The sequence below is a fragment of the Rhea americana genome, unplaced genomic scaffold, assembly GCF_003343005.1.
Source record: "Rhea americana isolate MKP2758 unplaced genomic scaffold, rheAme1 scaffold_457, whole genome shotgun sequence".
Classification (NCBI taxonomy): domain Eukaryota; kingdom Metazoa; phylum Chordata; class Aves; order Rheiformes; family Rheidae; genus Rhea; species Rhea americana.
Window position 1 is genome coordinate 24,440 of NW_028186598.1, and position 12,593 is coordinate 37,032.

Sequence of the window (12,593 nt, forward strand, 5' to 3'; positions counted from 1 at the left end):
CTGTCCCCGGCTGACGCCGCCGCCCGGGGCGGCCGCCGAGCTGCCGCTGGGGCTGCCGCCGCACGGGCTCTGGAGCCGGCACCTCCTGCAGCAGACGCTGATGGACGAGGGGCTGCGGCTGGCGCGGCTGGTGTCGCGGGAGCGCGCCGGGCGGCTCAGCCCCTGCCCGCCCGCCAAGCCGCCGGCGCCAGGTGAGCGCAGCCGGAGGAGGAGGAGGAGGGCGAGGGGAGGAAGGTGCCGCGCGGCGAGCCCTGACCGCGCTCGCGCTCTCCGCAGACCCGGAGGACGGGCCGGCCGAGCGGGGCCCGCCGGAGCCTCCCCGCGGCGCCGTGAAGGTGGAGCAGGAGAGCAGCCGGCAGTGAGGCGCCCGCAGCCCCGCCACCACTAACGAAGCAATAAGGCGCTGGGGGCCGGCGCCCGGGGGGCCCGGCGCCCCCGCCACGCACCGGCGCTCCCGTTACCTCAGCCGCGGCAGGCGGACCCGCTCCTGGCAGCAGCAATACCCTCGCCCCGGAGGGGCGCGGGGCCACCGCYGCTCGAGCGCCTCCGTCCCGCTGTACAGGCCCCGGGCGCTGCGGAGGGGCGAGCGCGGCCCCCGGCACGTGAGCCGCCAGCGCTGGTGTCAGCGCTGCCTCCCACGGGTGCCGAGGCACAACGGGCATCGCTGGCACGCAGAGCGCCGCGCCACCCCCGCAGCACCGCCCCGCAACACATCCACACGCAGCTCTGCACGCACGCACATTTCGGCTTGCACACACAACCCTGCAGCACATCCACGTGCACCTCCGCATGCACATGTATTTCGGCTTGCACACCCCCCCTCCTCCCTGCAGCACATCCACGCGCAGCTCCACATGCACGCACATTTCAGCCATAGGTGCACACCTCCCCAAAGCACATTCACATGTTGCTCCACATGCACGTGCATTTCAGCTGCAGGCATGCACCTCCCCGCAGTGCATCCATGCACAGCTCAGCATAAACGTGCATTTTGGCTTGCACTCACACCTCCCCACAGCACATGCACACGCATTTCAGCTGCAGACACACACCTCCTCACAGTAAATCCATGTGCAAYGTGGCATGCACATGCATTTCAGCCATAAGGACACACCTCCATGCAGCATCTCCATGCACAGCTCAGCATGCATGTGTGTTATGACACACTCCCCCCGCCATGTGTGCATACCATGCTGCRCACACACACTGCAGCTGTGCCCCCCTCCACACACACACACACAGCAACCCCATACCACGCAGCACACAGCCCCCAGGAATGCTCACGCCCACCTGCAGCATGCATGCTCRCAGTAAACATGCATCGTGTGGCGGGCGTGTGCTCACACACATGCATGCACACCTCAGCACACCAGGCAGCAGCAAGCGTGCATACCAGTGGAGCACGCGCACCCCTGAGCCAACGCGCAGGGTGTAGCGCTGCACCTGCTTGCCTGCAGCCCGGCTGCCRCCAGGAGCCTCATGCAGCCCGGCCACGGCAGGCGGCATGTGCCCGGTGCCAGGGCGGCCCGGCCCCCTGCCCCCCCCCCCCGTAGGACTCTGTGGTGTCTTTTTAGAGCATTAGCGACTCTTCCTTTGTAATGTGTACAGTAGATTATTTATTTTGTTATTTTGGAATAAAACTTTATTTTATGGCTTACCTCCCTGCCCTGCGCCCCCAGGCTCCCCTCTCCCTGTGTCGGCCTGATCCCAGCGGGGAGCCTGTGCCCCCCGGCATGGCTGCCGCCCCCGCGGCACACTTGGCCCGCAGTGCCCCCCCCGGGGGGGATGCGGTGCCTGCCGGCACCCACCAACAGCGGCTGTATCCAAAGTGCAGCGTATACGCGGGCGAGGGGAGCAGGGCGTCACCGTGGTGCTGTCCCCCCCATGGAAAATCCCTCCCCCGCCAGAGTTTCCACCCCGGCGCAAGTTGCATGGAGTCCGGAAAAGCAGGCACGGGGGCGTTGTGGAGCGAGGTGGCCCCAGCCCAGCGCCCCGCAGGACTCACGCCTGCCCTGGCCGGACACCGTCATCCCAGCGCGGCTCCGCCAGCCCCCAGCACGAGGGGCCAGGGCTGGGGTAGGTGCTGCGTGGTGGGGGGGCCGTGAAAGGGGGGCCCAGCGAGGAGCCCTCCAGCGACATCTCCTCCAGGAACTGGTCAAAGTCAGAGTTCGGTGGCAGCTCCATGCCAGGCACCATCCTGGGAGGCAAGGGGTAGGCTGAGCTGGGCTGGGGGCCCCACTGCCCCCCCCGGCCTCCACATGCTTACCACCTTGGGGAGCCCTGTGGCTGCGGCTCCAGCAGCGGCGGCGATGGGAACAGGCCCATCTCAGGCATCTCCTCGTCCTGTGGCTCTGGYGAGGGGCCGCTGGGCAGGAATTGGCTGGGCATGAAGTTCCTGGGGGGCACAGAGTGACATGGGGTCGTGCACAGCCTGGGCAAGAGCTCCCTGCCCCTGGCGGGATGCTCAGCTCAGGGGGAGAACCCGCTGCAGGCCAGCTGCAGAGCACTGGCATGCTGGGGCATGTCCCTTGCTCTGGCACATGCATGCACAGGATGCAGGCATGCGCTGCAGCGTGCACATGCCCTACCATGCACGCACATACTACCACGTGTGCACATGCCCCATTATGCTTGTGCATGCACCACCGCACATGCACACACCTTGCAACACGTGAACGCACCACCACATGTGCGCATGTCCTGCCATTTGTGTGAACACACTGCCACACATGTACATGCCCTGTCACGTGTGTGAATGCACTGCCACAGAGGCACATGCCCRACCATGTGTGCACAAGCCCTACCAYGCGTGTGCATGCACTGCCACACATGCACACACCCCACCATGTGTGTGCATGCACTGGCACGCACGCACATGTCCTGCCACATGTGCACACATGCCCTGGGCATGTGGCGGCTCTTACATGGGCAGTGGTGGGTTCCCAAAGGCTTCGGGGCAGTGGGGCAGTGCGGGATCCATGGCCAGGGCTGGTGAGAGCATCGGGGACGTGCTGCAGAGAGGAGCAGGAGCGCCGTGAGCCCCCGGATTGCCTGGGCCCCTGCRGCAGCAGGGCGCCAGGCCGGCTCACCGCCCGTCCCCCCAGCGCGGCACAGCTCCCACCTGGCGAAGGAGGACCCGATGCTGTCGGAGACCATCATGCTCACGCTGCCCTCACCTGCGGGGTAGCTGGAGGGCACGGGCTGGGCACAGAAGGGCACAGGGGGGCTGCAAGCACGGACAGGGAGGGGTAAGCAACGGGCGCAGGTGGCTCCCTCCAGCCCCAGCCAGCGCGCCAGCTCACCAGATGGGGCTGAGCACCGTCTGCAGGCTGTCGTGCTGCAGCTCGGGCCGCAGCACCGGCAGCCCGAACATCTGCGCAGCGGCAGCCTCGGGGGGGCCTCCGGTGGTGCCCGGGGGCTGCTGCTCCCTGCAGGAAGACGGTGTTGCCGTCAGCGCGGGCGCACGGTCGGGCTGGGAGGGCGTGCTCGCACGCACCCACCTTTCGCTTTCCACTGTCATCTTGATGGCGGTGGAGACGTAGCCTCGGCCGTCCTTGCCCGTCTGCTCCTCTGCACGGAGCGGAGGAGTGCCGTGAGGTGCCGTGCCAGCCTGGCGCCAGCCCGCGTGCTYCCTGCAGGCTCTTGGGCCAGCAGGACCTGCTGGAGGGACCCGGACCCCCACTCCCTCCCAAAGCCTCCCGCTCCGCTTCTCCCCCCGGCAGAGGCGCGCCCGGCCCCACGCCGTGCGCTCACTGTTGTAGTGACTCCCAAAGGCCTGGTCCTTGGGGGTGTTGGGGTAGAGGTTGCGCAGCTGCCCCAGGTCGCGGATGCGGTCGCCAAGGGACCGGATGGAGAGGTCCTTGGCCGAGAAGGGCTGGATGTTCTCCACCTGGCTGGTGCCTGCGGGGCGGCACGGCACAGCACGGTGCAGGGCAGCACTCCGGCGCCTGCTCCCCGAGCAGCCACCGCTCCCCCCCGGCAGCACCCTCGGCAGCCCCCGCTCACCGTCCTTGCCCCGGATGATGTGAGCGATGGTGACCCCCCCGATCTCCGAGTCGCTGAAGCGGAGCAGGAAGGTACCGTCAGGCTGTGTGCTCAGGAGCTTGCAGACATACTGCTTGCTGATGAAGCCCATGATGAGCCTGGAGGGACGGACAGAGGGACAGGGCAGTGGGGTGGCACCCAGGACTCCTGCGGCYGGTCCCCGGCTCTGCTGCGAGCTGGCTGCATACACCCTGTGGCACCCACCTGTCTGACCAGTAGCTTTTGAGGCACCTCTTGGTGAGGTCGAGGACTCCGTCGAACCACTGCCAGAAGGTGAATCCCCGKCCGGGCAGGATCTCCTGGGGCAGAGAGGGGCGGTGAGGCTCCCAGCCCCACTGGGCCTGGCCCACCCCAGCCAGCYCCTCAGCAACCTTGTTGAACTGGGCCCAGGAGACACTGCGGTTCTGGAAGTCCTCCGGGCTGGCGCTGTGGTCGTTGAAGATCTTCTGGGCCAGGAAGAAGTAGTGATCCTTGAGAAGCCCCTTGGTGGTCTGCACCTCCGACATGAACTTTAGGTTCAGCGTATCGCACATCTTCTCCCAGGGCACCCGCTCAGCCACCATGAAGGGCACCCGGTCCTGCGGCGGGGCAACAGCCTCAGTCCCGGGGCTGGGCGAGCCCCGCTCCGCACCGCAGCCCTTCCCGCCGGCTCACGGCACTCACGATCTCGGAGAAGGCGTTGTCCCACAGCACCGTGGCCTTGGCGTTATTGTCCTGGTTCCCGTGGACGATGACCACGATGGGCAGGGACAGGACCTGGGGGAGCCGGGGCCCCGCTCAGCCGGGCATCCCGTGGGAGCCTGCTGGCACCGCTGGGGCTCCGCACCGCCGGCCCCACAGCGGGGACAGTACCTGGAGGTGGATGGTGAGGTTGCTGGGGCTGAGGGCCACGGTGGTGCTGAACAGGACGGCACATTTCTCCTCCGTCACCGACTCAGAGCCCTTCCGCTCGCAGCGCTTGATCTTCTTCAGCAGCTGGCRACGGGACGAGCCGGCATCACCCGACTGCCCCGGCTCACGCCAGCCCCCCGGCAGCCCCCGGCGGCCACCACTCACCACGTTCTTGAAGTTGGCACAGCAGGTCGCGCTGGTGGGGTTGGTCTCCAGGGCCACCATGTTGTGCATGATCTCCCCCGTGCTCTCGCTGGGCGGAGGGGGGTGAGGGGGCCGCGGTGGCTTGGCCCCGGCCCCAGCCTCCCGCCCGCGGCTCACCTGAGCGCGTTGCTGCAGGCGCCGAGCGCCAGCTCCCGTGCCTGCTTCTCCGTCACCATGTCGGCGCGCACCATGTAGGGCTTGGCCGCCGCCTTCAGCAGCCGCGGGCCCAGCAGGAAGCGGACGCTCGCCTGGAACTTGGTCTGGGTCTTCAGCACCTGCGGGGGCTGCTTCTCCACCAGGAAGGAGCTGCCAGGCACGGGGGTGACGGCGGGGCCGGCGCCAGCTCCGGCCAGAGCTCCGCGGCGCTGCTCCAGCCTCGGCGCCGCGGCCCCCGCCGCCCCGTTACCTTTTCACCAGGCTAGACAAGACCTCGGCGAAGCGCTCCAGGAGCCGGGGCAGCAGCTCGGGGCCCAGCTCCGCGCTGGCTGCCAGCACTTGCTGCTGCAGCTGGAAATACACCTCCACCAGGCTCTCGCACCTGCAAGGCAGAGCGGCAGCGGTGCCCTGAGCCCGGCGGGCTGCAGGGCCGCGGGCGCCACGGGGYCCCTTCTCCCCACCGTGCCCCCTCACCTCTTCTGCAAGGGGCCGAGGTGCTCCTCGCAGACAGCCCCGTTCCCCGCCAGCTGCTGCTGCCTCTTCCAGATCTGCATCCTCTTCAGCACCTGCTGCTTGGCTGCCTCCAGCTCCTTCGTGGCCTCCAGCACGAGGGCGGGCAGCTCCTGTGGGGCAGCGAGGGCCGCAGGGCTCTGCGCCGCGCTGGCCCCCCGCGCACCAGCCCCACCACCCGGCCCCACAGCCCCAGCCCCCCCGCTCACGCTCTCCGTGGGTTGTCCTTCTGGCTTCAGCTGCAGGTCCCGCACGGTTGGCGGCAGGGAGCCTGCGGCAGGAGGGAAGGGGGAGCCCCGTCAGCRCCGGCGCCGCCCCGTGAGCCCCCGCACCCAGAGCGGGTGCAGCGTGCCGGCGCTCCTGCCGGGTTGCAAAGGGCCCCACAAGCCCGGCTGCAGCACCCCGGATGGGCGCTGGCGCCTGCCAGCGCTGCTCCAGGAGCAGACGCAGCGTGCCGGCGCTCCTGCCGGGTTGCAAAGGGCCCCGCACGCCYGGCCGCAGCACCCCGGATGGGTCCCGGCACCCGCCGGCGCTGCGCTCACCTCCAGCGCTGTCCCGCAGCTGCGAGCTCCGCTCCCGCAGCGCCTGGATCTCGTGGACCCGGTGCTGCAGCCGCTGCAGCCCCAGGCCGAACTTCAGCTCCTCCTGCCGCCGGTGGAAGCTGAGGGGCAGGTGCCGGTCCTGGGGCAGAGGAATGCGAGGTGAGGGGGTGGCGGGCCGGTCCCCCCCCGGCCCTGGGGCGCCCCACGCGTGGCCAGCCGTCACGCACCCTCTTGAGCACAGCAGCCTTCTCGCCCTCCAGGATGCCCCTCAGCACGGCCACCAGCCGCAGCGGGTCGCGCCGGTAGGTGCTCTGCGGGCAGGGAGCAGAGCGGGGCGTCGGGGGGGGGGCGTGTGCCCGCCGCCTCCACGGCGCCCCACCAGAGCCCAGTGCTTGCGACCCGGCGCCTGGGCACCACCGCAACCAAGYGCTCATGTGCTCTTCCAAAATAACCAATTCCCGTCCTCAAATCCACTTAAAACTGGGCATAAAAACAGGTGAAAACTTCAAATTTTTTTTAAAAAGGAAAATCTCTATTTCTGCAAGCAGCCCCTTGCGACATTGTTGGTGTTGCACCTGGTGATGACTTTCCCAGACACCTTCAGCCTGGGCGGATCAACACTTCCTACTGAAAACACTGACAGGAATTTCCCAGATGGCTGCTGCCTGCTGAGCAGTGCCAGCTCCTCCGGCCCTCTGTGTTTCCCAAATTAACTACTTCCCAAAACAGCAGCACTGAGCTGGGTGCCAGCTGCCGGACGGCTCCCTCGGCTGCTTCCCGCAGCGGCTCCGCCAGGGCCGGGGCTCTGCTGGGCAGCCCCTTGCTCCCCAGCTCTCTCTGGAGCCCCGGCAGAGCCCCGGTTCCTGTCCCGACACAGTCCTGCAGCTGTGGAGTGGGCACACTGCTTCCCGCCGCCCTCCACCGGCACCTGGAAACCTCCCAGCTGTCTCCCAGCTCCACGTTCCCAGTGCTCCCACGGCCGCTCTCCTCGCCCTGCGTTCACCCGGTGCAAGAGCACCCAGTTCCCACTTGGCAGCTGACCCAGCCAGCTCCATGTTGGCACTGGCTGCTCGTGCCGCAAGCAAAGCCCGGCGCAGCACAGTGCGGCGCCTGCTCCTTGCAGCCAGGCACCACGCAGCAACAACTTCTTGCTCCTACGGCACAAGCAATGACGGCAGGGTGGGAGGACGTGGCAGGGTGGCTCTTTCCAAGGATTTTAAATAAAAGGACTAAACTCTGAAACATCTGCAAAGCTTCCCAAAAGATTTTCCAAAAAGCAAACAATAACATTGTCTTGGAAAGTTACCCTGTTCCCCAGAAGTTATGACTAAAGTTGACCCCTTCCCAAATGTTGCATATTAAAAATGTCTGTTACCAAAAAAGCAGAAGGGGGTTTCAAGCAGAAGTGGGCTCTGGGAGCCAGCACCATTCAGCCCCTACATTAAGAGCTTCAGTGGCAGGAGAGAGAGGACAGGGATTAAATCTGCAATCACAGAGAGGGGAAAAACAGAGACAGAGAGCAAAATTCAAAGAGATCTTGATAAACAGAGAAAACAGCCCAGAAAAAGAAACCCAGCACACATGCACACACGGCGGGAGGAAATGCAGCAAGGACTCGCAAAAACACTGCGCGGAGGAAGGAGAAATCAAACACTCGAGGAGAAAATGGGGAACATCTGGCGAGGCGGCCGCTGAGGCCGCCGAGCAGCACCGCGAGCGGCAGGGGCCGGGGCTCTCGCGGAGCCGGCCAGGGCCACAGCCGGCACCAGTGCTGGGCAGGGAGGGCTGGGGGAGCCCGTGGAAATGCCGCCATGGCTCGAGTCCTTGCAAACCCGCTGCTGCTGGATGGCGCCGGCCTGGAGAACGGCTGCGGCAAGGAGTCCGCTCGCCGCCTCAGCCCCCTTCCCACCGGCGCGTCCGAGGCAGGGACTGAGTGGGCCAGGCACCGCACCGGCAGCAGAGCCRGCCCCGCACCTCTAGGCTGCTGACTTGCTGCAGGATCTGGCACGGATGCCCGTCACTGCTGGTGGCACTCCGGAGCTTCTCCAGCATGGCCGAGAGCATGCCGGTGGCCATGCTGGTGCAGAAGGCGTCCGAGCCATGGAGGAACTCCCTGCGAAGGGAGAGGAGGGCTGAGCAGGCCAAGCCGCCCTCCCGTCCCGCCAGTCCCGAGCCCRGCAGCCCTGGCAGAGTGGGGGCACCCGGGGCTTGGCCGTGCCGGCGCGGTGCGCATCCCTGCAGGGACTGGCTGCGCGGTGGCTGTGAGCAAGGGCAAGCTGCACTCCCAACGGGACAGGGCAGCTGAGAGGGCCCGACCAGCCAGCTCTCTGCTGCACACAAACGCCAGCCAGGACCCACTGTGGTGGCGGCAAAGCCTCGTGCAGGACACACGGCCCAGCCACTGCTCCACACTGGGAAGACACACTTCCTTAAAGCCGTGCCTTGGAGAACAGCGGTGCCACCGCATCGCAGGGAGGGATTTGCTGCCATGATCATTCCTGGGCGCAAAAGGGGAGCCTGCTGCAAACGCTGTGCCAAAGCGCAGCAGCGCCCGGCCGGTGGCACCACGGGGACTCACCAGGGCTGGTTCTCCAGCCAGTCGGCCAGGAGGCAGCGCAGGCTGTAGGGGAACTCTGTGAAGAGGCTGCTGAACTCTTCTGGCGGCATCTGGGAGACGATGCTCCAGAGGGACATCTTGGGAGCCGTCACCTGTGGAGAGGCAGTGGCGAGTGGTCGTGAGCTGGGAGGGGGCCRGTGCCTTGGTTCCCCCACGCATGAGGGAGCCCCATCTGCCGCTGCCTGGCCCGGCAGCTTGCGGTGCAAATCCATGCTGGGAGGAGGAGGAGGAACAGGAAGCGCTGATTGATCCTTGCGGAGCCTCTTGGGCAATGCAGGGCCGCCTGCGCCTCGGCTTGCTGGCCTCAGCAGGGGGTGCAGGTCCGGCCCCACTGGGGAAGCCCGTGGGGAAGCCGCTGTGCTGGGGCGGGGGGCCGTGGCAGGGCCCCTGCTGCTCTCTCGTGGGAAAGCCCCTTGCCCAGGCACATCCTGGTGCACCACCGGCATCCGCGGCCTGCGATCGCCAGGGGAGTGGGAGCGGGAACAGGGCCGAGACGTGCTGGCAGAAAGCTGCCTTCGTCCCACGGACCCCCGCCGCCCCGGCGCCCACCTGGCCAGGGGGCCCCAGGCCCCGGCCCGTCCTCCTGCGGCCGATTTCCCGTCCCCGTGAGCGAAGGCGTCACGTGTCCCCGCGGCCGGCGATTTCCTTAGTGGGTCTCTGCCGCGCAGCGAGAGCCCCAGCAGCGCGGGCAGGAGGTGGAGCTGCTGGGGACGCCAAGAAACCATGTGAAGGGAAGGAAGCCAACGTCACTAGGGCAACGTCGCGGAGAGCACAAAACAAGGGCCTCCGCGCGCCYGGACCGGGCCCGTCCTCCCCCCCGCCCCGCTCCAACCTGTATTTCTGCTCAAGGCTGGCAGGCGGCCGCCGGCCGGCGCACCCGCTCCCGGAGCGTAAGCCGGGCATGCCCAGATGTGCCGAGAGGCTGCGAGAGGTGCCGCTCCCAGCTGCTCCCAGCTGCGGGACGGGCGCAGCCCCCCCGCTCCGATCTGGCCGTGCCCAACTTGGCTTCCTTTCCCAACTGGTGGCTCCAGCACACAGCGCTTCCCTTCCCCGCTGCTTCGACAAACAGCCCTTCCCTGCCAAGACGCGGCTCCTGCAATAACATCCCGGCCGGGGCGAAACTGCGCGAGGTTTCCCGCGGCAGCGCCGGTGGCTCCCGGCGCCTTCGCAATATCAGCTGGCAGGGAGCAGCCACACGGTGTTTGCTCGGTCACTGGGCTGTGGTGCCCGGTAGCAGGAGGCCTGGCTGCACAGGCATCGTGGTGGGCTGCACCCTGCCCCAGTGCAAGCAGCCACCACCACCACGGCCCGACACCAAGAGCTGGGGCCGAGCAGGGACCCGCATTCCCAGCCCCAGTGTCGGCCCGGGGTGCATGGGGCCGCCAGAGAGGCATGATCGATCGCCAGCCCCGCAGCGCCAGGGCAGTGCGCTGTGTCCCCTGCAGGTGCATCTTCTGTGGGCACGACCCCTCTGTGGGTGCATCTCCTGTGGGCGCATACCCCTTGTAGCTGCGTCCCCCCTGCAGACATGTCCCCCAGTCTCTTGCTTCTTGCTTGCCCATGCTGCAGGGCCTGATCCCACCTCGAAGGCGCCCCAGGCTGCAGGTAGACAGTGGCAGAGAGCACTGCCTCTCCCCACACGAGCCCAGGCTGGAAGTGCCGTGCCACTCTGGGCCTGAACTTCCACTTGTGCCAGGTGCCCACCGGCTCTGGGCCTCGCCCAGCGATCCCAGGCAGCTGCATTCACATGAAACACTCTAGCCTCTGAACCCTGACAGATCTGCAGGCCCGTAACACTGGTGTATTTCCACTATCCTGCCCCAAACTGCTGCCCCGATGCCACATCCAGGCCACATATCAGGAGGAGCAGCCACTGCAAACCACAACGGAGCTGCAATCCCTGTGGGCAGCCCCTGGTCATCATGGCACACCAGGCCACATCTGGAACAGGACCCCATGGGAGCTGCAAAACCCATGGGCAGCCCCCGGCCATCATGGCACACCGGGACACATCTGGAACAGGACCCCATGGGAGCTGTAAACCTCATGGGCAGCCCCCGGCCATCATGGCACACCGGGACACATCTGGAGTCAGACCCCATGGGAGCTGTGAACCCCGCAGGCAGCCCTTGGTCATAATGGCACACCAGGCCACATCTGGAGCCGGACCCCACAGGAACTGTGAACCCCACAGGCAGCCCCTGGCCATCATGGCACAGCTGGCCACATCTGGCGCCGGACCCCACAGGAGCTGCRAACCYCACAGGCAGCCCCTGGCCATCATGGCACACCGGGACACATCTGGAACAGGACCTCATGGGAGCTGTGAACCTCACAGGCAGCCTCCGGCCATCATGGCACACCAGGCCACATCTGGAGCCACACCCCATGGGAGCTGCAAACCTCACAGGCAGCCCTCGGCCATCATGGCACACTGGGACACATCTGGAGCCGGACCCCACAGGAGCTGCGAACCTCACAGGCAGCCCTGGCCATCATGGCACACCGGGACACATCTGGAGCTGGACCCCACGGGAACTACAAACCTCACGGACAGCCCCTGGCCATCATGGCACACCAGGCCACATCTGGAACAGGACCCTATGGGAGCTGTGAACCCCACAGGCAGCCCYTGRCCATCATGGCACACCAGGCCACATCTGGAGCCGGACCCCACGGGAACTGCGAACCTCATGGGCAGTCTCCAGCCATCATGGCACACCAGGCCACATCTGGAGATGGACCCCATGGGAACTGCGAACCACATGGGCAGCCCCCGGCCATCATGACACACCAGGCCACATCTGGAGCCGGACCCCACGGGAGCTGCGAACCTCACAGGTAGCCCCCGGTCATCATGGCACACCTGAAGCCAGACCCCATGGGAGCTGTGAAACCCATGGGCAGCCCCTGGCCATCATGGCACATCAGCSCACATCTGGAGATGGACTCCATGGGAGCTGAGAAACCTGCGGGCAGCCCCCGGCCATCATGGCACAGCTGGCCACATCTGGAGCCGAACCCCACAGGAGCTGTGATCCCTGTGGGCAGCCCCCGGGCATCATGCACAGCGTGCTGCATATGGACTCGGATCCCGTGGGAGCTGTGATCCCCGCAGGCAGCCCCTGGCATTGCAGCACGCTGGGCTGCGTCTGGAGCTGGACTCCGGGGAGCTGTGATCCCCGCGGGCAGCCCCAGCCATCATGGCACGCTGTGCTGCATCCTGAGCCAGACCCCTGGGAGCTGCGAACCGCACGGGCAGCCCCCACGCACCGCGGCACGCCGTGCCGCACCCGGACGGCCCGCTGCGCGCCTCGCCCCGGGAGCGGCCGTGCGGAGCGAGGTGGCTGCAGAATGCCGCCTGCCCGCGGAGAGGCGCCTGCGGGGCCGCCTGCGGGGCCGTGCTCGCCCTCGGCCGGTCCCGCGCGGCCCCGCCGGGGGCAGCGCGGCCGTTGCACGCCGCTCCGCGCTCCTCTTCCCGGCCCATCTGCCCCGCGCGGCTGGAAAGCTGCCTCCGGCGCTGCGGGATGCCCTCGGGGACAGTTCCCGTCCTCCAGGCGGCTGTTTGAGCCCCGCGGCGGCCCGGCGCGGGGGGAGGAAGCAGCGGAGGGAGCGGCGCAGCCGGCTGC

General features: G+C 67.3%; 1 protein-coding gene and 1 long non-coding RNA gene across 4 annotated transcripts; one reads left to right on the top strand and one right to left on the bottom strand.

Annotated features, from left to right (window-relative positions):
- Positions 1-6: 6 nt before the first annotated feature.
- Positions 7-1,657, top strand: LOC146589445 (uncharacterized). Its single transcript, XR_014897174.1, has 2 exons — positions 7-191; positions 277-1,657. It is a non-coding gene; the product is annotated as an uncharacterized LOC146589445 (long non-coding RNA).
- On the bottom strand, positions 1,593-9,700 carry STAT6 (signal transducer and activator of transcription 6). 3 transcript variants are annotated; one of them, XM_085316207.1, is made up of 22 exons: positions 9,514-9,700; positions 8,926-9,056; positions 8,322-8,460; positions 6,575-6,658; positions 6,348-6,486; positions 6,015-6,076; positions 5,770-5,918; positions 5,546-5,677; positions 5,257-5,445; positions 5,104-5,188; positions 4,897-5,019; positions 4,708-4,800; positions 4,416-4,622; positions 4,249-4,343; positions 4,006-4,142; positions 3,754-3,900; positions 3,501-3,570; positions 3,303-3,428; positions 3,122-3,226; positions 2,925-3,011; positions 2,267-2,395; positions 1,593-2,197 (listed from the first exon to the last, which is right to left on the bottom strand). In XM_085316207.1, the coding sequence occupies exons 2-22, from the start codon at positions 9,039-9,041 to the stop codon at positions 2,002-2,004; spliced, it is 2,610 nt and encodes an 869-aa protein (XP_085172333.1). In that variant the 5' UTR covers positions 9,042-9,056; positions 9,514-9,700; the 3' UTR covers positions 1,593-2,001. The 3 variants fall into 3 exon arrangements, with proteins under 3 accessions (XP_085172333.1, XP_085172332.1, XP_085172335.1); XM_085316206.1 differs by having other exon boundaries at positions 5,101-5,188; XM_085316209.1 differs by lacking the exons at positions 8,926-9,056; positions 9,514-9,700 and adding an exon at positions 7,723-7,830 and having other exon boundaries at positions 5,101-5,188; positions 8,322-8,407.
- Between the last annotated feature and the right edge of the window lie 2,893 nt (positions 9,701-12,593).